This window comes from Sinohyriopsis cumingii, chromosome 18 (genome assembly GCF_028554795.1).
Source record: "Sinohyriopsis cumingii isolate HCF-2022 chromosome 18, ASM2855479v2, whole genome shotgun sequence".
In the NCBI taxonomy this organism is placed as follows: Eukaryota; Metazoa; Mollusca; class Bivalvia; order Unionida; family Unionidae; genus Sinohyriopsis; species Sinohyriopsis cumingii.
Window position 1 is genome coordinate 87,847,152 of NC_142978.1, and position 22,605 is coordinate 87,869,756.

Here is a 22,605-nt window from a genome sequence, read left to right on the forward strand (position 1 = left end):
ATTAGCATCACTGTGATACATAAACATGATGAATGTGAAATCGGCATCATTCTGAGGGATAAAATAAACAGGACAAATGTGAAATTAGCATCATTCTGATAGATAAATTAAACATGATGAATGTGAAATAATTCTGATAGATAAAATAAACAGGATGAATGTGAAATTTGCATCATTCTGATATACAAAACAAACACAAGGTGAAATTAGCACGGTTCTGACAAAAAACAAATAGGATGAAAGAGAAACTAGCATCTTTGGATAGACTATTGGAATTCTGACACAAAACAAACAGGATTAATGTGAAATTAGAATCACATTTACAGAACAAAAAAGATTATTGGGAAATTAGCATCGTTCTGATAGAACACACACGATTTTGGGGAAATTAGCATTGTTTGGATAGATCAGGCATGATGAGTGGACATAAATAATATTATATCATCTCTTTATTTATTCAGTACCCAAAAAATGCAAACGAGGATTGTTTATTAATGTGGCATTTTATTTGACACATTCATTGCATTTTATGGGTGAAGAAAGAAACAAGTGACCATCATGAAAAAAAATGGCTCAGTCTTTATATGTCTTTACATCAAAGACATTAGTTTTATTACAATGCCAAACGTAACATGGCACACAGTCATACAACTAGTAAAGTGGAAATAATTAAATAACTGTACAAATAATTATTATATCAGATGAAATGAAATAAACTTTTGTACGAAAATCTAAAATTTACTCCGGACGCCAGTGGGAAACAAAAGACATTTGATCAGCTAAAATATTACAACAACAAATGCATGGTATTACAATGTGAAATTTATCTTGCTATCCCTATATATGCAATTATATAGAAGATTGTGGTAGAGTCCTTTGTAATGGCTATATTAATGTAAAAGTCACATAATTATCCACAACATTATAAAATGTCCTGGAAACACAAATCCAAATGGAAACCAATATTCACTGGCACTAACATTTCATTCATGGACACCAACATGTCATTTCCCAAGAAAAAGAGTTTCAAAATTCTGATCAAGTACATTTTATCCATTTAATTCGACTGATGAAATATGTGCAAGAAGTAAAACTATGCACACAACCACAGTAAAGCATTGATTATCTGTACACTACTCGTCTGGGTGCTTCTACACTCATCAAGCCCATCAGAATGTCCTCCAGATCTACAGCTCTGTCCTTGCGTTGTATCCTTTATCCAGCCAGTCAACAGGCCTGGTAGAATGTCCTGCAGACCTATTATTTCTTCTATATGTCACATCCTTTACTTTGCATTGTATCCTTTACCAAGCCAGTCAACAGGCCTCGTAGAATGTCCTACAGGCGTGTAATTTCTTCTATACATCACATTCTTTACCTTGCATTGTATCCTTCACCCAGCTAGTCAACAGGCCTGGTAGAATGTCCTACAGACATCTAATTTCTTCCATACATCACATCCTTTACCTTGCATTGTATCCTTTACCCAGCTAGTCAACAGGCCTGGTAGAATGTCCTACAGACATCTAATTTCTTCCATACATCACATCCTTTACCTTGCATTGTATCCTTCACCCAGCTACTCAACAGGCCTGGTAGAATGTCCTACAGAGCAATAATTTCTTCCATACATCAGATCCTTTACCTTGCATTGTATCCTTTACCCAGCTAGTCAACAGGACTGGTAGAATGTCCTACAGAGCAATAATTTCTTCTATATATCACATCCTTTATTAAGCCAGTCATTAGGCCAATGGAATGTTCTCTAGAACCACATCTTTCCTTGACATTAAATCCTTTATTAAAGCAGTCAACAGGCCAAATGCAATAGCCTCTATGCCCCCATTCTTTCCTGACATCAAATCCTTTATCGATACATTATTCAGGCCCAGTGGAATGTCTATAGGACCATCAATTCACTCTTCATATAACATCTTTTTTTTTGACATACATTAAGCCCAGTGTAAAGTTCTCTAGACCAACAGCTTACTTTACATTACAGTATATCCATTTTTCAGACATTCATCAAGTTCAGTGGAAAATTTTCCAGACAACAAATATTTCTTACATTACATACTGTATTCAGACAGTCGTTTATCTTGATACATTTAATAATTTCAACATAGAACAGATAATGTTGACTACAGAAATTGTACAATGATTTTTAGAGTGAAAACTCTTCAAGGAGTAAGAAGAAAGAGTCTGAATGGAAAGGTTCATCCTTCAACAATAATTTGCACAAAGAGAAATCATATGCAATAGTTATTCTCACATAACTACCTAGCAAATATATTTCATGTCAAATACACAGAAAAAGAAGCTTTTTATACATGAAAAACCTGTAATTGAGAATAATATTCAGTTCAGCTGTTTGAACTGGAACTATTTTGGATAAACAAATGCACGTAATACTGTGTTCAGAAAGCAAGTAATACAGAATTCAGGGAGCAAGACATTGTCCAGTGAGCACGTAATACAGTGTTCACTGAGCAAGTTATATTGCATTTTAAGGAACAATATATTGTTCAGGGAACAAGTAATACAGTGTCCAGAAAGCATGTAACATATCATTAAAGAAGCATGTAATACACTGTTTATACAACAAGTAATACAGTGTCCAGAAAGCATGTAACATATCATTAAAGAAGCATGTAATACACTGTTTATACAACAAGTAATATAGTGTCCAGAAAGCATGTAACATATCATTAAAGAAGCATGTAATACACTGTTTATACAACAAGTAATACAGTGTCCAGAAAGCATGTAACATATCATTAAAGAAGCATGTAATACACTGTTTATACAACAAGTAATACAGTGTCCAGAAAGCATGTAACATATTATTAAAGAAGCATGTAATACACTGTTTATACAACAATACAGTGTCCAGAAAGCATGTAACATATCATTAAAGAAGCATGTAATACACTGTTTATACAACAAGTAATACATAATTCAGGGAACAATACAATATTAAGAGAACAATATAGTGTTCATGCAGCATGTAATATATTCTGGAAGCATGAAATACATTGTTTAGAGAGCAAGTAATACCGTGTTTAGGAAACACCATGCAATGTAGTGTTCTGCATGCTTGTAATACAATGTTCTGGGAGCATGTAGTAGTGTTCAGGGAGCATGCATTAGTGTTCAGGAAGCATGTAGTACAGTGTTCAGGGAGCATGTAGTACAATGTTTAGGGAGCATGCAGTAGTGTTAAGGGAGCATGTAGTACAGTGTTCAGGGAGAATGTAGCACAGTATTCAGGAAGCATGTAGTAGTGTTCTGGGAGCATGTAGTACAGTGTTCAGGGAGCATGTAGTACAATGTTTAGGGAGCATGTAGTAGTGTTAAGGGAGCATGTAGTACAGTGTTCAGGGAGAATGTAGTACAGTGTTCAGGAAGCATGTAGTAGTGTTCAGGGAGTATGTAGTACAGTGTTCAGGAAGCATATAGTAGTGTTCAGGAAGCATATAGTATTGTTCAGGGAGCATGTTGTACAGTGTTCAGGAAGCATGTAGTACAGTGTTCAGGGAGCATGTAGTGTTCAGGGAACATGTTGTAGTGTTCAGGGAGCATGTAGTACAGTGTTCAGGGATCATGTAATAGTGTTCAGGGAGCATGTAGTACAGTGTTTAGGGAGAATGTAGTACAGTGTTCAGGGAGCATGTAGTACAGTGTTTAGGGAGCATGTAGTACAGTGTTCAGGGAGCATGTAGTAGTGTTCAGGGAGCATATAGTACAGTGTTCAGGGAGCATGTAGTACAGTGCTCAGGGAGCATGTAGTACAGTGTTCAGGGAGTATGTAGTACAGTGTTCAGGGAGCATGTAGTACAGTGTTTAGAAAGCATGTAGTAGTGTTCAGACAGAATGTAGTACAGTGTTCAGGGAGCATGCAGTAGTGTTCAGGAAGCATGTAGTAGTGTTCAGGGAGCATGTAGTACAGTGTTCAAAGAGCATGTAGTACAGTGCTCAGGGAGCATGTAGTACAGTGTTCAGGGAGCATGTAGTACAGTGTTCGGGGAGCATGTAGTAGTGTTCAGGGAGCATGTAGTAGTGTTCAGAGAGCATGTAGTACAGTGTTTGGAGAGCATGTGTTCAGAGAGTGTGCAATAGAGTGTTCAGGAAGCATGCAACATTGTTCAGGAAGCATGTAGCAGTGTTCAGGGAGTAAATAGTCTAGTGCTTCTGGGAGCAAGCAATATGGTTGTAAATTGTGATGATAATATCAATATATTCATAACTGTTATGACTACAACTAAAAACACATTGAAAGTATTTTGATACACACAATATCATAACCTGTGTATTGCCACACATGGCATATTCTTGCATTATCTTTACCATGACTTCCACTGAGCAACAAATTAAATTGATACAATTAAAATCAAAGCAGTTGATTCAAGTTAAGAGTATTAAAATCATGGTTTATAGAATTTCTGAATGAACAGAATACTTAGAAACAATTTTATTAAGTCTGTTAAAATAAAATTTATTAATAAAGAAATTAGGAATATCCAATATGTATGGAAATGTGACAAGACTAAAACTGAACTAAGTCAGAATCACAATGAAGAAAGAAGAGTTTATCTTGAGATTCCTTTTGAACAAACATGGATGAAATATGCTACAATTATTACTGCAGTACTAAAGTTAAAAACATTGAAATCTTAGAGATTTTAAAATCTCTCAGTCTATCTCTCCCTCTCTCTCTTCTCTCTGTAGTTTCATATCAACATACAACATGCTAACACATTCCAACTTTTTGTAAGTACCATAAATTAATGTACTAGCACAAACTCCCATACTGCACTTCGACCACATGTACCAAAATGCCTCGCCATCAACCCACACAAACATTAGTGTTTTGTCATTAACTTGCTCAGTGATGATGATGGAAAATTCAAGTTACTGTGCAGAAACCATTTTTATTCTTTTAATCACTGCTGCCATGAATTCTCACCATGAAATCAATAGGGATTTTCTGCAGTCCAAGTACAGGCAATCCATAGTCAATGCAGATGATGAATAACTCAAGAAACCATTTTAATTCCTGAAGTCACATGACTTTGACCAATAACCTCTTTTACTCTAAATTCAATATGGTGATACCTTACCCAAAGTGCAAGCCATCTGCAAAGTTTTGTAAATGTAGTTGATGGTCAACTTGAGTGATTGTATAGGAAGTGGGCAATAGACATTTACATGGACAGACAAAATCAATCCACCTTATAAAAACTGAATTAAGCCATCGAATTATGCATCCAAACATGCACACCAAATTTCATTTGCTTTGCCTCACATGATTTGGCATAATTGTGTCCCCAAAATCTTCATTTAAAAAACAACAACAAATAATACAAAAATGTGTTTTAAAAAAGACCAAAAATAGGTGCAATTGCCTGAGGATCTCATGAGGTCTTCTACATATCAATGCGAATATGCATATCAAACATTGTTGTAGTTGTTGTAGGGTTTAACACCATTTTTCAGCACACGATAGGCTATACATGACGGCCAGTATTAATGGTGGGGGAAGAACCCGGGAAGACCTGGAAAGAACCACCGATCTACGAGAAGCTACTGACAAGCTTTCTCACTTACCCACAGAGGTAAGATGGCAGTGATCCGTAATGGAGAGCGCTTTAGACCACTCAGCCACTCGGGGCCCCCATATCAGGTGTAATTTTTTTCAACCTCAAATGGACTTCATTTTTGTGTAAAGGATGTGTAAATAATTAACACAATAAATTACTACCCAATGCTCCACCTTAATGATTTTTATATTTTTCTTCTCTTACCCTCACATTTTATTTTGAACATCTTTCAAGAATATTACCAGTTTTTACTTTATACTTGTTAGACTACTGTTTTACTTTATCTGAATTTTTATCTTGCACTTTTTACCTTTACATATCTGGAGCATTTCATTTAAATGGCACTTTGAAGCCTGGATAATGCTGGAAGTTCTAAATTCAGAAATGTGGACAAAATATAATAAGTGCTGTAACATACCGAATATCTAATCAGGTCATCTAATTATGATGATTATAAAATTTATCTAATTATGATGATTATAAAGTTTATCTAATCAGGTTATCTAATTATAATGATTAGTTCATCTAACTGATGATGATGAGAGAGTGGGAAACATTTCATGGTTCCATGTCTACTTGTTTTTGTGCTAAATAGGATTTGGGATGGATGTACCAATGGAAAGCAGCAGAGCTGCTATAACACTAGGCATAAAAAACAAATATATGTACATTTTAGATGCTGCTATCAAGATAGGCATAAAAAAACAAATAAATGTACATTTAGAAGCAAAAGTTATTTAAATATAGGTTTATTCCTAGCAAAACCAATAAATCTGGTAACAGCTAGTGAAATCCATGAGACAAAAAACGTAGTAAAAAAACCTGGAGACAAAACTAACTTTCTGCCAAATATTTGTGAGTCCTAATGAGCATGCAAACCTCAGATACTATAAGCAAACTAATTACAATTATAAAGATACAAAATCCTGCTTACAGATTCTGATCCTTGAAAATGAGTTAAACATTTTTATTAAATGTAACTTTGATTTGTGACATATATAGAACAAGTTCTTTTGTCTTGAAAATTTACTTTTTATTTTTATTTCATTATTTTCAGAGACAAAGATTGATACAATGTATACCAAAAACTCAAACTTCAAAATCACTTTCAATCTCTTTTCCAAGCATAAATATAACAAATCCCTCTGTCTTTGAAAATTCTCAAATCAATAGCCAATAATTAAAAAGTGAATTTTAAACACAGAGAAAACCTGGTCTGAGACCTATCGTGAACAACAAGTACTGATTGGAACTGTAGTCCATTTACAGGCAGAGATTGTACAGACAGTTTTAAACCCTTCATGGGACTAAAACATTGCAGATACTTAAATCATGACTAGATACGTGTAAGCTGCACATGTTGCCAGACTGATTGCACATGACCCTGAAGAGATGTGTACGAAACAATAATATGGTATTTTTAAGTATATAATACAACCAAGAAGCCAATGAATAAACCAATAAATCATAATCTAGGTTTTATAATAAATATGAAATGCATGATAATAATGACAAAAATAAATTTTACTTCACACAAATAAAATATGTTTGTGAAAAAATTAAAACAACGAAAGTACAAAGAATACTGATGGCTTGAAGTGTTCCTCATTTACATACAGATTGAAGAATATAACTCCAGAGACAATTAATGGTCTCGTTAACTATTATACACCCACCCCTTTATTAATCTGTATAATTCCTTACTGTATTCACTTTCTTTATACGTCACTTGAGAATTTATATTCATATCTGAAACATTATTTGAGAAATTTAAAAGAATTTTCTGCAATTGTTTCAAGTATTAACATTTATGAAACAATACTGAAGGCAGATAACTTCTTCCAGGTCCAATCCTTTACCAATTTGAGTTAGATTTTTGACATAAAGCTTACATGAAAAGCTCATGGTAGTATACTTTGTTCCAAATTTTGGCAAGGAAAAAGGTCTGTTAGTATTTTCAATGGTAAAGACTATATTTGGTAAGACAGAATGGAAACTATGCCATAAGCATTGAGGGGCTTATATCCCTTCAACCCAATTGAATTAAAAGAATCCCTTGAAAAGACTTAAATTTTACTGGCTGAAAACAGGAATTTATGATAAAACAGTTTCTTCCTTTTAACTGCTTAACGTTGAAACCATCGCTGATATTCTTTAATGAAGACAAGATTTTCTAATTAGCTGTTGTAGTGGACATAATGGTTGTCAGATTAGGAAACCCCATGCTGATAGGACTTTCCACTTTTGATGATTTTCAATATGGCTGCCATGGTGACCATAGTGGATATCAGACTGGAACCATTTCTATTTAGAACCGTCCTGACATCATAAGACTGGATATCAGACTGGAACCATTTCTATTTAGAACCGTCCTGACATCATAAGACTGGATGTCAGATTGGAATCATTTCCATTTAGAACCGTCCTGACATCATAAGATATTTTTTGGGTGCAAGTAGAATGTTAATATGACCTGTCATCTGGGTGAAGTGGCAATAAGAAGCTTTTCAAGACAGCCATTCTAGTGATCATATTGGAAGACAGATCAGTGTTGTTTTCACATACAACCAAACAGACATTATAAGAAGTATTTTACTGCACAACCGGTGCTGAGATGACAATTCATCAAATAGTAGAGATAACAAAATTTTTACGATGGTCACTGTGGCAGTCATTTTGGATGTCTGAGAGGCACTACTTTGACTGTAATATGTACCACAGCAAAATACTGTCCAAGAGTCAACCTGTGTGAGCACTAAGTAGGGTTTTACTGAATACATATTCTTTTTCACCTTGTTGCTACATTAATTATGATGTGTTATATACCTAACAAACCAATTTCTGTACTGCATATGAATGTATTTTATTTATAAATAAAGTCCCTCAATTATAAGTCAAAAATGAATTAGTAATGATTGATATAAGCCAAGTTATTTCTTCTAATTTATACAATTTTAAATACAATTTAATTGGCATTTGCTCCCTATCTCTATAAACACACACCACACACACACACACACGCACCGATATATATATATATATATATATATATATATATATATATATATATATATATATATATATATATATATCCAATATGTTTCTAAAAGACTAAGAATATTATTATTGGCACTAGAAACTCATCAACTCATCACATTTCCTTTTAAGATACTAAATGATCATTCCACCCCCACCCAATATACATAAAATGTCACCTAATGCAATAAATCGGTAACATGTGCAACTAACGTCTGTAACTATCCGAACTGCTGTAGCTCCAGCTTCTCCTTATGCATGACCCAGATCGGCTGCCTCTGTGTGATTTAGATGGACTGCGTCTACATGACCGAGATCTGCTGTAGCTGTAGTTCCTACTGTGATGTCGGGATCGACTACGTGATCGGCTGTAACAGTATGAGTCGAAGCTGCTGACAGAGCTAGGGGTGGGTGGTGTAGGACGATGGTATGGAACCGGACGCTTTCTCGCACTGTATATGATGAATTAGAATTATAAGGTGCCAACAAACCTTTTTTAATTGAAAAATTTAATTAAGTTACATGAAGCACAGCTGATACTATTTTATAAAATTATATCATTATGTTTTTGTTTACTTAAAATTAAGTAAGGGTTCAAAACGAAAATAGGAAAGTTATGAATTGCAAAGTGGTTGCTAAATCTGGAATGAAGTTTATTGAAAATTATAAAATAATCAGATTAACATGTTCAAAATAAATTATGGAATATTTTACTGCTTATAACTATAATAATTGTTCCTTTTTATGACTAAACAATGTTTATGGCTTCCATCAAGATTACAGTTAACTTTTGGAATGATTCATGTTCAACAGTTTGTTAAATGACCATGATGAAAATAAAGAGATGATGATGATGATGATGATGGTGATCATAAATGCCAGGTGATAATTATTAAGAAGACTAGTCTACCAATTTGGGAATCATTCTCTAATCAAGAAACATTTATCAGACAAATATAACAATTTGTTGTTCTTTTCAAGCATGATTCATCCAAGACATTAACAGTGTTACCGTATAAGTCAACCTGCTTTATGCATATCTTATAAAAAGGTATATTAATAGCATTATCCGTCATTTCTCATCTTACAAGTTAATCTTGCTGAAACTATGTAATACTGTGTAAGATAATTTTAATACATTTTATGCCAGTAAATGCAAGAATAATTACTATCAAACCAAACTATTGTTCACATAATCCACTTGAATTTCGTATGTAAATGTTGACTATTACACTTTGAATAATCAGTTTTACAAAAATGCTTTTGTACCGGTGTATGATTTAATGACTATTACACTTTAAATAATCAGTTTGACAAAAATGCTTTTGTACCAGTGTATGCTTTAATGACTATTACACTTTAAATCTGCAGTTTTACAAAAATACTGGATGCTTTAAAGATGACTCATTTTTTGACTACGCATTCAATGATAAACCACTCTATCAATTTCATCTAATAATTATCTAACCACTCTATCAAGTTCTTCTAATATTTATCTAACCACTCTATCAACTTATCTAATATTTATCTAACCACTCTGTCAAGTTCTTCTAATATTTATCTAACCACTCTATCAACTTATCTAATATTTATCTAACTACTCTGTCAAGTTCTTCTAATATTTATCTAACCACTCTATTAAGTTCTTCTAATATTTATCTAACCATTCTACTTATCTAATATTTATCTAACCACTCAATCAACTTATCTAATATTTATCTAACCACTCTATCAAGTTCATCTAATATTTATCTAAACACTCTATCAAGTTCTTCTAATATTTATCTAACCACTCTATCAAGTTCATCTAATATTTATCTAAACACTTTATCAAGTTCATCTAATATTTATCTAAACACTTCATTAAGTTCATCTAATATTTATCTAACCAGTATCAAGTTCATCTAATATTTATCTAAACACTTAAGTTCATCTAATATTTATCTAACCAGCATCAAGTTCATCTAATGTCTTATCCAACCACTCCATCAAGTTATTATATGTACTTTTTATTATAATGACCCTTTTAATTATAATGAACCTTTTCCACTTTAGCAATCTAAAGTTTCTTTTAAAGACATGTTACAGTACAACCTGTCTTGAGAGACCACTGATATGAGAGACCACCTGTCTTGAGTGGCCATATTCTCCAAGTATAGATTTATTGATTATATAGTGTTATGACCTGTTATGAGACCACCTGTCATGAGAGACCTTTATATTTTGGCAGAAGGGATGGTCTTTCAAGACAGGTTCCACTGTAATTCTGAAAATATATATACAAAAATGATTGTTCTTTTAAGAAATAAGGATTTTCCCATTACATTTACTCCCCCTCTTTCAGCTATAAACTGGTTGTCCTGTTTAATATCATAGATTTTGCTACACAAAGAATAACTTAGCTATGCATTTTAATGACAGATATTAAAATGTTAGAATTAGCTTTTCTGCCTTGCACTTCAATTGTTACATGTCTTACAAAATGTGTTTGTTTTTTGCTCTATATTTTCATGTCAGACATAAAAGGAGATTTGAGCAGAAATTCTACCTTAAAAATGCAACATAAAGAAATGCATGCAAACAATCAAACTATTAAATGAACACAGAAACAAGCAATCTGAAGTGTCAACTCATGCAAACAATCAAACTATTAAATGAACACAGAAACAAGCAATCTGAAGTGTCAACTCATGCAAACAATCAAACTATTAAATGAACACAGAAACAAGCAATCTGAAGTGTCAACTCATGCAAACAATCAAACTATTAAATGAACACAGAAACAAGCAATCTGAAGTGTCAACTCATGCAAACAATCAAACTATTAAATGAACACAGAAACAAGCAATCTGAAGTGTCAACTCATGCAAAAAAGGAAATAAATTCTTAATATCAACAGCATATGTACATTCCAGAGTACAACCATGTAGAGGGGAAGCAACTGTTGATAAACAGAATGGTCGGAGGGTCTCATAACCAGGTTTGACAGAGGATATTCCTAGAGGGTCATTGAGGGCCAAAACAGATATATATATAGAAAACAATATACACATAACCCTATAACAAATCCTAAAATCATGATGACCTTTCAATTTTTGTAACTTGCTCCATAACATTTTCTGAACTTATTTCATTTTCTTTTTAAAATATAGTAATAGCTTCCCTAATTTGCTAATTTCAATTTAATATTATTTTATTCAATTTCACTGATGACAGCATAAGAAAAAGACACAAAATTTTAATGTCAAGATTATAACTGGCTTTAAAAAGTCAACAGCAAACATATTTAACCAGTCTCACACATCTACCATAGTTTTTTCATGGAAAGGCTGATAATGAAGCTGAATTTGAATCAGTTGTTTCCCTACACTGACAATGTTCATGTAGTGGACCATGTTATATGCAAAGCTGCACTGTATTGAGGTACATGTTGTAATGGACAGGTTTCCATCCAGAACAGCAACAAACTATGAATTTCAAGATGGCTAAGAAAATGATTTCTTTGGACAATATCTTTCTTCCTTGTCCATCGTATAAAAATAAAATGAGGAATCTGTCACATGTGTTTTGATTTCCAGCAAAATTAGGAATATTGGAAGTTGTTTTGACTACTACTAGTAATTTTTATTGAGAATCAAAATGATACATCATATTATAATTGGGCATTTTTTTTCTAAGAAAGCACAGAAGGATAGGCCAGTATATGCCAAAAACAAAAATTAAATTAAGTTACAACTTCAAAAATATAATCAACCCAGTATAGTCCTATCTATGACTATATCTATGTTATATCTGAGTCTATGCAAAGCTAAATGGCATATCATGGAGCATGTTACATTAGGGCCCATATTAGAGAATGTTATCCCAAGGTGCAAATCTGGGAATGTGTTATACTAAGGTCTATATCAGGGACTGTGCTACACTAAGGTGCTTTATATTAAGGGTCCACTAAGTCTGTGTCATGGCTTTAGAGAAAATTGATGAAAAATACTGGCAATCAAACTTGTTCATTTATTGAACCCCCCCAAATATAAATATAAAACCCAGCATAAAGTCATTTCAGAAATGGGTGACTCATTCATTTCTGAATTCTAAAAACAGTTACAATAAATAATGACAAACTACACTGATAGGGTCAGTGTTTTTTTCTATATAAAAAATGAAATACTGGGAGCAAGTAAAATGTACCAGAAATGTAGAACACTGATGACCACTAATTGTAGTGGGCACCTTTAAACTGACCTAAATGCAATACTTAATCAAGGTCTAGACGGATTGAAAGACAAGTGGACAAAGGTACACTATATGCCCCTACCATAAAAAAAATGAGTTGTCAAATTTTCATTCAAATTTTTATTTGTATTTTTAATTAAAGGGAACTTTTACATGCATTACAAAAACTGATGTGTGGGGTTTATCATGCTAATGCTATGCAACCAGACCAATAATTTGGGTTATCTCCCTTCATAGACTATAAACTGGATAAGTTTTTCTTTTTTTTCAAATTTTATTTCACACTCAGATGCAAACTGGATTAGTAATTTGAAACTTTAAAAATGCATTGATTAGTATCATAGGTTAGTATCTGAAATTTTCAATTATAAATCAAGCTTAAAACTTGCATTGTACCATAATTCCTGAAATAGACCAGCTTTTTAATATCGCCCTCTTCTGGGACGGTTATATGACGGTGAGGGTGATCGTCTTGATGAATAATACTGAGTGGAGTTTCCAGTATGTGAATCTCTTCCTGAGTTTCTTTGTTCTTCCAGGGACCTAGACCATGATTCACAAAAAGATAAAAGAACAGAAATGGAACATAAATACAGAAACAAATGAAAATAAAATAAACAAAATAAAATTAAAAAGCATGCAATAACATTACCTTAAGCTAAATGTGATGGCTAAAATTATAAGACAACAACTAAATATATACATGAAAACACAGTGGCTGAGGAAACAATGGTGTAAAATAGACTCAAGAAGCATATTTACTTGTGATACAAAACAAAAGCTAAGCAAATTGTGAAATATGAAAGAATAATGCAAAATCATAGATGATTACTAAATAATAAAGAATAATGTAAAACCATAGCTGATTACCAAATATAGTCTGATATGACAAAAGCATGTAAACAAATTTCCTTTTTTTAAAGGAAAATGAAGCAAGCAGTTACAATAATCTACTGTTTACAGTTTACCAGGGATTGGTGTGAAACAAATGTCAGTGGTATCTGTCAATTATTTTTAAAACTGCCATGCTACATACAATAACGGAAACTGTATTATTTGAGAACTAAAATGTTATGCTACAACTGTGAGCACTTTTGCCTTTTGCTGCTGCAGAAAGGATTGCTCATCTGTTTTCCCTTTTTTTTTTTCTTACTTCCACGAGTCTACAAGACTAAAGTGCATCCTGAAATAAACTGCTGCATTCCACTGAAAATACTGGCCTTATTACGAAGCACTTCTTTCAAATGCTTGTTACATACATTGGATGGTAATGAATCTAATCAATCATTTTATAGTAATGAATCTAATCAATCAAATATGCCATCACTTTTATAATTTTCTAACATAATAGACCAAGTGACTAGCTTAAAATCTTCTACGTGCTATAGCTTCCAAAATTTAATAGCAAATAGTAAAGAAAATCCTATCACGCTTTAGTAACAAAAAACTAAAATTTGATTACTCTCTGTAACCATAAAATCTTGGAGATAGAGACAAATAAGGCATGATTTTACTTAAAAAGGTATTGAAACTTATGTGAATTTTTTATAGGTGGATGAAATGATATGGCATATAAAACTAGAAACATACTGTTAATTCACTATCATGTTATGAAGTACTGATTTTCATGGATGTTGTGGTTCTTATTTTAAAAAAATGAACAATGTTTCTTCTATGGAAGCAGATGAACTCCTCCAATCCATGAATAAATAAGGAAAACTGTTTCTTCTACAGAAGCAATCCATGAATAAATACATACCTGAATATTATTTTTCACAAAACTATAAAATTATTGTTCTTATGAATTCTCAGTATTTTAATACCAGCATTTGACTATTACAAAAAAAAAGAAAATTCTGCTAACTTTACAGCCTTCCACTGAAGATACAAAAACTGTTGATTATCTAAACAGCTTTACAACATTCCACTGAAGATACAAAAAACCTGAATATCTGAACAGCTTTACAGCATTCCACTGAAGATACAAAAAACTTGATTATCTGAACAGCTTTACAGCCTTCCACTGAAGATACAAAAAACTTGATTATCTGAACAGCTTTACAGCCTTCCACTGAAGATACAAAAAACTTCTGATTATCTGAACAGCTTTATAGCATTCCACTGAAGATACAAAAAACTTGATTATCTGAACAGCTTTACAGCATTCCACTGAAGATACAAAAAACCTGATTATCTGAACAGCTTTACAGCATTCCATTGAAGATACAAAAAACTGTTGATTTTCTAACAGCTTTACAGCATTCCACTGAAGATACAAAAAACTGTTGATTTTCTAACAGCTTTACAGCATTCCACTGAAGATACAAAAAACTGTTGATTTTCTAACAGTTTTACAGCCTTCTGTTGAAAATATAGATAAATGTTGATTATCTGCAACAGCTTTACATCCTTCTAATGTATATATGGAAAAATGTAGATTGCTGGTCTCAACTGGGACCAAAACATTGAATAATTGGTCATCTGGATAAATGAATTTCGGAAGCAAAAAATAACTAACTGTTAATGGAAGTATCAAGATCAAATTGGTCAGATAATCATACATTTTATGAATGACTTATTATGTAAATGTTCAAGTGCTGTACATATTTAACATGTTTCAGAAAAGAGAAAGTAGCAAAATTAAAAATATTAAGATATTTTAACTGTGAAAACAAGTGGCAGTAGGTGTTGATCATGGTAAACTTGGCTAAAATGGATTCTTTTCAAATGTTTGCATTAGGTGGTAAAGTTTTAGCAACCATTAAGTCACCACTGCTTGTTGAAAGACAGGTAATTACATAGTCTTGGATGCTATAATCCTGAAGCACTATTACTCTTTTGTGTTGTGAAATAGTTTGTTCCACGAAAAACATTATGAAATGCCTTGAATCTGACTGTCTTTAATCATGCATAATTAACTTGGGATTCTGCCAGACAAACTACATATTCTCATACTCAGCTACAATCAGGTGCAAGAATAAACTGTCACTGTTGGCACCTCCTTCTCTCTCCCTCCCTCTTTCCAAATTACACTCTGTTTCTACTTAAAAATGATAATTTAGTGATTCATAATACCTGTTATATTCCATCAGAAGCCAACATTTATTTATTTTGGTAATTATCCCAGTAACTCCATTAATTTCACTAATAAATCCAATCCTAAAGTATGGTTGCTTTTTATATTTTAAATTTGTTTCATGAAAGGCATTATAGCACCAATTTGCACGACTTCCTAACCATCTTTAAAATAATTCCAATGATAATGATGTTAAGATTTTCTGGGTATAGTCCAAGTAAAATGAAAGTCACCTACACAAAACAGGGACATACTGATCTACACAAATGTACTATTAGTCCCTTAACATGCTATATGACATGGTCATGTGACCCTTCATTCAGACCTGACCCTTAATGATAGAACTGCACATACTAATTGTGGATTATAAATATAGTTGCCTAAATTTTATCAAAACCAATCAAGTTTTTTCAGATTCTCTAATGAACTCAAATAATACTGAAACATTTTAATCTGACATCATGATAAAAAGATATGTGAAAATATGCCAATGTTCTGAATTGCTGATTTTAATTCATTCTTGCCCTTCCCATATCAAATGCTACCAATTCCTGTAACGATGTGACATCATCAGAGTCAATCATACCTGGTTATCCGTCTTCTGTCCAGGTGACTAGGAGACCCCTTTCGAAGACGAATGGAAGGACTTCGTGACTCACGATGCCAAGACCTACTTCTACTTGATGATCGGCCCCTACTTCTGCTAGAGCTGTAGCTGTGACTTCTGTGATTAAATGAACAGTGGGAAACGGATAACAGTTTTTAGTATGCACACCCAAAAAACAGAGAAAAAATAAACTACACTCAACACAGAGATTCACCAAAGAAATATATCATATGTTTTATTTGCATCCATCCATTTTTTATGTAATTTGACAGTAACTAAATACAGCATCACAAATCCTAATCAAAATGGGTGGTTACTCTATTGAATAAACACAGAAGCAATAACTTATACATCAAAAGAGAACTTTTCATACCGGTGTGATCTTGACCTTGTGTGCTGTCTTGGAGACTTAGACCGTGAGTGAACAAGGCTATGTTCTCGTTTACTGCTTTTTGGCGAAGACTTCTGTGAGGATTTTGATTGTTCTGCTGGGGTAGGACTTCTTTGTCTTCTCTGAGCTGGAGAGTAACTTAAGGAATGTCTTCTTTGCCGTGGTGATGTTGAAATTGATGATGAAGCACTTCTCTCTCTGTCCTTTCTTTTGCCATTTGGCTGTGAAGGTCTTTAATGTATAGAAGATTATTAATTTACCAAGAACCATATAAACTGATAAATATTAGAATCTCTCCTATTGGTCTTTACAAGTCACAGAGCAAAATATAAAGAGTGGGTATGATCTGGATTTTTATGTAGCTTTAACAATTTTTCAGTCATATCACTACAATGTCTGCAATATGGCAGTTTATAGTGATGTCTAGTACTGAGGCATCATGCCCCAGACATGAAGCATGATGTCCCACCCAATTACATTACCCAGACACCATGCCGACCATTCTAAGCAATAACCTCTTAATGCTAAGCACCAAGCAAGGCAGCTGCTAGTACCATTTTAATCAGTTTTTGGTATGACTTGACTGGAGTTTGAAACCCACAACCTCCTGCATCAGAGGCAGATGCTCTAACCACTTAGGTCACAGCAGTCAAACAATATCAAGTGACTGCAACCCTAGAATATGCTGCTTGATGGAATATTCTAATGGTATGGCTACTAACAAGTTATTTCATTAAAGGACTGTATATATAACACTCCTGTGTAAACTAGGACACTTTTGTTATTTTAGACATAGGCTTCTTACAATTAAAACTAACATCAGATAAAAGCAACATCTTCATTAATACTGCAGCTATTATCAGATTTAGTTGTGTTTTTGTCATTAGTGTTAGAAAAAATAATCAACAAGAGTCCCCCGAAGGTCTGATGCCCTACTAGGCATAAAGAGTTTCCAAGATTTCAAGGTCTGATGCCCTACTGGGCATAAAGAGTTTCCAAGATTTCAAGGTCTGATGCCCTACTGGGCATAAAGAGTTTCCAAGAATTCAAGGTCTGATGCCATAATGGGCATAAAGAGTTTCCAAGATTTCAAGATAAAGACCATTTCTTTCTTATAACCATCAAGTGCTGAAACCATCTCTGACATTCTTCAGTGATAACAAGATTTTTAAATTAGCTGCTGTGATACACATACTGGATGTCAGCTTGGTACCATTTTCATTCAGGACAAAGTAGACAGCACTGGATGCAAGCTTGGTACCATTTTCATTTATGCCAATTTGGTACCATTTTCATTCAGGACAAAGTAGACAGTATTGGATGCCAGTTTGGTACCATTTTCATTTAGGACAAAGTAGACAGTATTGGATGCCAGTTTGGTACCATTTTCATTTAGGACAAAGTAGACAGCATTGGATGCCAGTTTGGTACCATTTTCATTTAGGACAAAGTAGACAGTACTGGATGCCAGTTTGGTACCATTTTCATTTAGGACAAAGTAGACAGCATTGGATGCCAGTTTGGTACCATTTTCATTTAGGACAAAGTAGACAGTATTGGATGCCAGCTTGGTACCATTTTCATTTAGTACAAAGTTGACAGCATTGGATGCCAGTTTGGTACCATTTTCATTTAGGACAAAGTAGACATCATTGTATGTGCTTTTGGTGAAAACCCCCATGTCATTATCAGAATCCATTAAAGGGGAGAGGTGACAACAAGATTTTTCATATGGTCAGCATAACAGCAATATTGGCACAATATTCGTTTACAATGTGGTGAAAACCCCCATGTCATAATGATCACCATTCAAGGTGAGTAGTGACAACAATTTTCAAGACACACATCATGGCAGCCATATTGAATAAACAACTGGCACCATTTTCATTTAGGACCTACAAGGTATCACATGAAGGCAGCTGGTGAAAACCACATGTTGATAGAGCCATAGATTTAGAGGAGTAGAGATAACATTTTCAAACAGTACCTACAAAGATAACAGCTGGTGAAAACCCCATGCTGATAGAGCCATAGATTTAGAGAAGCAGAGATAACATTTTAAAAATATGACTTCCCACTCAGAAAGCATAGCAATAGCAAGATTTTCAAGATGGCTGCAATTGGGGCCATATTGGAATGTCAGATCAGCATCATTTTCATTTAAGAACTGGACATCATAAGAAGTCTTTTAGTGAAAACCCTCTGATGATATGACCATTCAATCAGGAGAAGTAGCAGTAACACGATTTGCAAGATGGCCACTGTGGTGGCCAAACTGGATGTATGGGATTTTTCACCAAAAGAACAAAATAAAAAATTCTGAAAATGCTGCAGAAGAAAACAGAACATCTGTGTCCATAAAATCTCATTGCCTATGCCATCCCAAATGAACTCAAGCAAACAAGAAATACACAAATCTGGGGACAAAACAGTCATGAATAATATCGAATGCTGGCAATTCAACTCTGCTAAGGTCTCATCTATAATAAGCTGTATACCAAATTTGGTTGAAATCCAAATTAAGAGAGTTCAAGTGCAGAAGTAAAAGTGAATAGGTCTAACAGTCTACAGGTTATGATTCAGCAGAATAATTAGCAAATAATGACATATATGCTGATAATCAACTTCAGAATGTTGTAAATCAAACTTCGATAAGGTCACATCGGTATCAGGCTTCCTACCGAATTTGGTTGAAATACAATAATAATTAAATCAGCTATTGTGTGAACATGAAAAGGGTGAGTCTATCAACCAAGAGATAGAAGTCTGCTAAACAATGACAAAGAACACTGACAATCATGCTTAGCCTTGAACTCCTAAAAATAAACATGCATGACAGTTTTTGTTGAAATACATTAACAATTAAGCTGCATACCATTTCTGGTTGAAATACAATAATAAATCAAATTTTCTTTAAATCAAATTTTAATAAAGGGAGTCATTGTGCAGAAATAAAAGTTGGGTTGAAAATCAAGTGCTATAACTCTGCATAATTATGAAGAAAGCTTACAATAAATTCAACCAAGGTCTCATCTGTATCAAGCTACACCCCGAATTTGGTTGAAATAAAAAAAAATAGCATTGGGAGTTACTCTACAGACATGAAAGTGGAAATGACAGATGATTGCAATGACTGATGTACCAACTGCCAGCAAAGAAAGACAAATTTTGTACGGCTGGGCCTCAAAGTTAAAATGTATTAACAGCTCAATTTTCTGTGCATAAAGCGTACAATTTTAGTAATAAATTTACTTATATAATCAAAAATGAGAAATGCCCTCATTCCCCAGACAAATTTGTTACCTTGCTGAATGGCTTGGAGACTCCTTCTCTGACTCAGATGCCGAGTCCTGGTGTTTGACTGGAGATCTGGATTGTCTCACTTCAAGTTCTGTTGTTCTTTCATTGCTGGAATCATCAGCTGTATCAGAACTATTGAAAAAGAAAACTACAGGTCAGACAAGAAATCTTCGGAATTACTATGTATTGCCTACTGCTGGACCATAGCAAATCTCCACAAGGTAAAGCTAGTTATCAGAGCCATAAAGTGATGGAAACTAATACTGCTGGACCATGGCAAATCTCTTGTATAATTACCTCACAATGTAAAGCTAGCTATCAGAGCCATAAAGTGACAGAACCTTATACTACTGGACCATAGCAAATCTCTTGTATAATTACCCCACAATGCAAAGCTAGCTATCAGAGCCATAAAGTGACAGAACCTTATACTGCTGGACCATAGCAAATCTCTTGTATAATTACCTCAAAATGTAAAGCTAGCTATCAGAGCCATAAAGTGATGGAACCTTATACTGCTGGACCATAGCAAATCTCTTGTATAATTACCTTAAAATGTAAAGCTAGCTATCAGAGCCATAAAGTGACAGAACCTTATACTGCTGGACCATAGCAAATCTCTTGTATAATTACCCCAAAATGTAAAGCTAGCTATCAGAGCCATAAAGTGATGGAACCTTATACTACTGGACCAAAGCAAATCTCATGTATAATTGCCCCACAATATAAAGCTAGCTATCAGAGCCATAAAGTGACGGAACCTTATACTGCTGGACCATAGCAAATCTCTTGTATAATTACCTCAAAATGTAAAGCTAGCTATCAGAGCCATAAAGTGATGGAACCTTATACTGCTGGACCATAGCAAATCTCTTGTATAATTACCTCAAAATGTAAAGCTAGCTATCAGAGCCATAAAGTGACGGAACCTTATACTGCTTGACCATAGCAAATCTCTTGTATAATTACCCCACAATGTAAAGCTAGCTATCAGACCCATAAAGTGACGGAGCCTTTTACTGCTGGACCATGGCAAATCTCTTGTATAATTACCCCAAAATGTAAAGCTAGCTATCAGGGCCATAAAGTGACGGAACCTTACACTGCTGGACCATAGCAAATCTCTTGTATAATTACCCAACAATGTAAAGCTAGCTATCAGAGCCATAAAGCAACTGAACCTTATACTGAGGGATGTTCCAGAAAGGTATTTAATGACATGAAGTCACAGTACAGCTTGCTTTAATTAGCCAAGCTAAAATTTAAGTGAAATAATTCAAAAAGTTACAAAAAGAACTGAAAGGGACCTACATTATGCAAGTATAGAAGTATATTGAAAATCTACAAGGACTTATTTTATCCCTTATTCAAAATAAGAAAAAAAATATATAAGAATAATGCTGGGAAATAAACTTAAACTCTAATCCAAACATGGGTTACTGAAGCCTTCTTTTTACATAAGTCATCAATACACTCCTGAAGATAAATGCACTCACAAAGATTCATAACTGTCCATATTTTTACAAGTTTCTCAATGAACAGATTAGTATGGAGAATTCTCATAAAAATGGGAAAAAGAAGCCCAAAGTTTATTGTGTACAGATTTTTTGTTATGGACCAAGCTTTGTAAAAATCAAGGTTTCTTTATTTTCCAAGAATTGTGTGTGCAACTTTTAGTTATTTTTACAAAGAAATATTCAATAATATGACTGTACCTTTCATAGTTTAATATGGTAAGCAGCAGCATTATTCAAGTATTTTTATGTAAAACCATCATTCAATGGTATATACACTGCTACAAGAGAGATCTAGTACCCATTTACGTGTGTGCTCTGCCACAGTCACTGTGGTCATAATTTGTTAACATCTTACCCAATATGGCCTCTTCCTTGCCCCATATGCAAACCTGCCAAAAAGGTTGCGAAGAATGCAAAATACTAAAATATGTTGGACTAGGTATATGGCATACAAGTAATTCTACTTGGAGTCATTTTGACACTGACCTTTTACATTCTGAATCCCAAATTAATAGGCATCTTCCATATCTCAAATGCAAGCCATCAACAAGATATTAGTCACAGTAAAAGGCACAGAACTGAACTTATTTTTCAGAAACCGTTTACCTTCTTTTAGTGTTGGTCATCTTGACCATTAACTTGTTGAACCCACAATTCATAGGTGCTGTTCATGTCCCAGATGCAAGTCATCCACCAAGTTTGGTCTTTGTGGCACAGAGCCTGGGCTATTTTATGGACACTATTTTCCTTCTTCAGTCCCTCTGGACTAGAACTCTGACCTTTTAACCCATAAAATCAATGAGTCTTTCTTGTCTCAAATGCAAACCATGAAAAATGTTTAGTAA

The 22,605-nt window shown here is 33.9% G+C and overlaps 1 protein-coding gene across 3 annotated transcripts in view; it reads right to left on the reverse strand.

Moving 5' to 3' along the window:
* Positions 1-484: 484 nt before the first annotated feature.
* The window catches only part of LOC149777243 (uncharacterized), a 111,148-nt gene continuing 89,027 nt past the window's right edge, over positions 485-22,605 (reverse strand). For 2 of the 3 annotated variants that reach the window (XM_089941985.1, XM_089941984.1), the window contains 4 exons: positions 20,247-20,375; positions 16,926-17,174; positions 16,532-16,669; positions 485-9,088 (listed from right to left, as the gene is read on the reverse strand). In XM_089941985.1, coding sequence (XP_089798111.1) covers positions 8,845-9,088; positions 16,532-16,669; positions 16,926-17,174; positions 20,247-20,375 — 760 coding nt within the window. In that variant the 3' untranslated portion in view covers positions 485-8,844. Of the gene's footprint in view, positions 9,089-13,265; positions 13,413-16,531; positions 16,670-16,925; positions 17,175-20,246; positions 20,376-22,605 lie in introns of all 3 variants that reach the window. The other variant, XM_089941986.1, reaches the window with a different exon arrangement.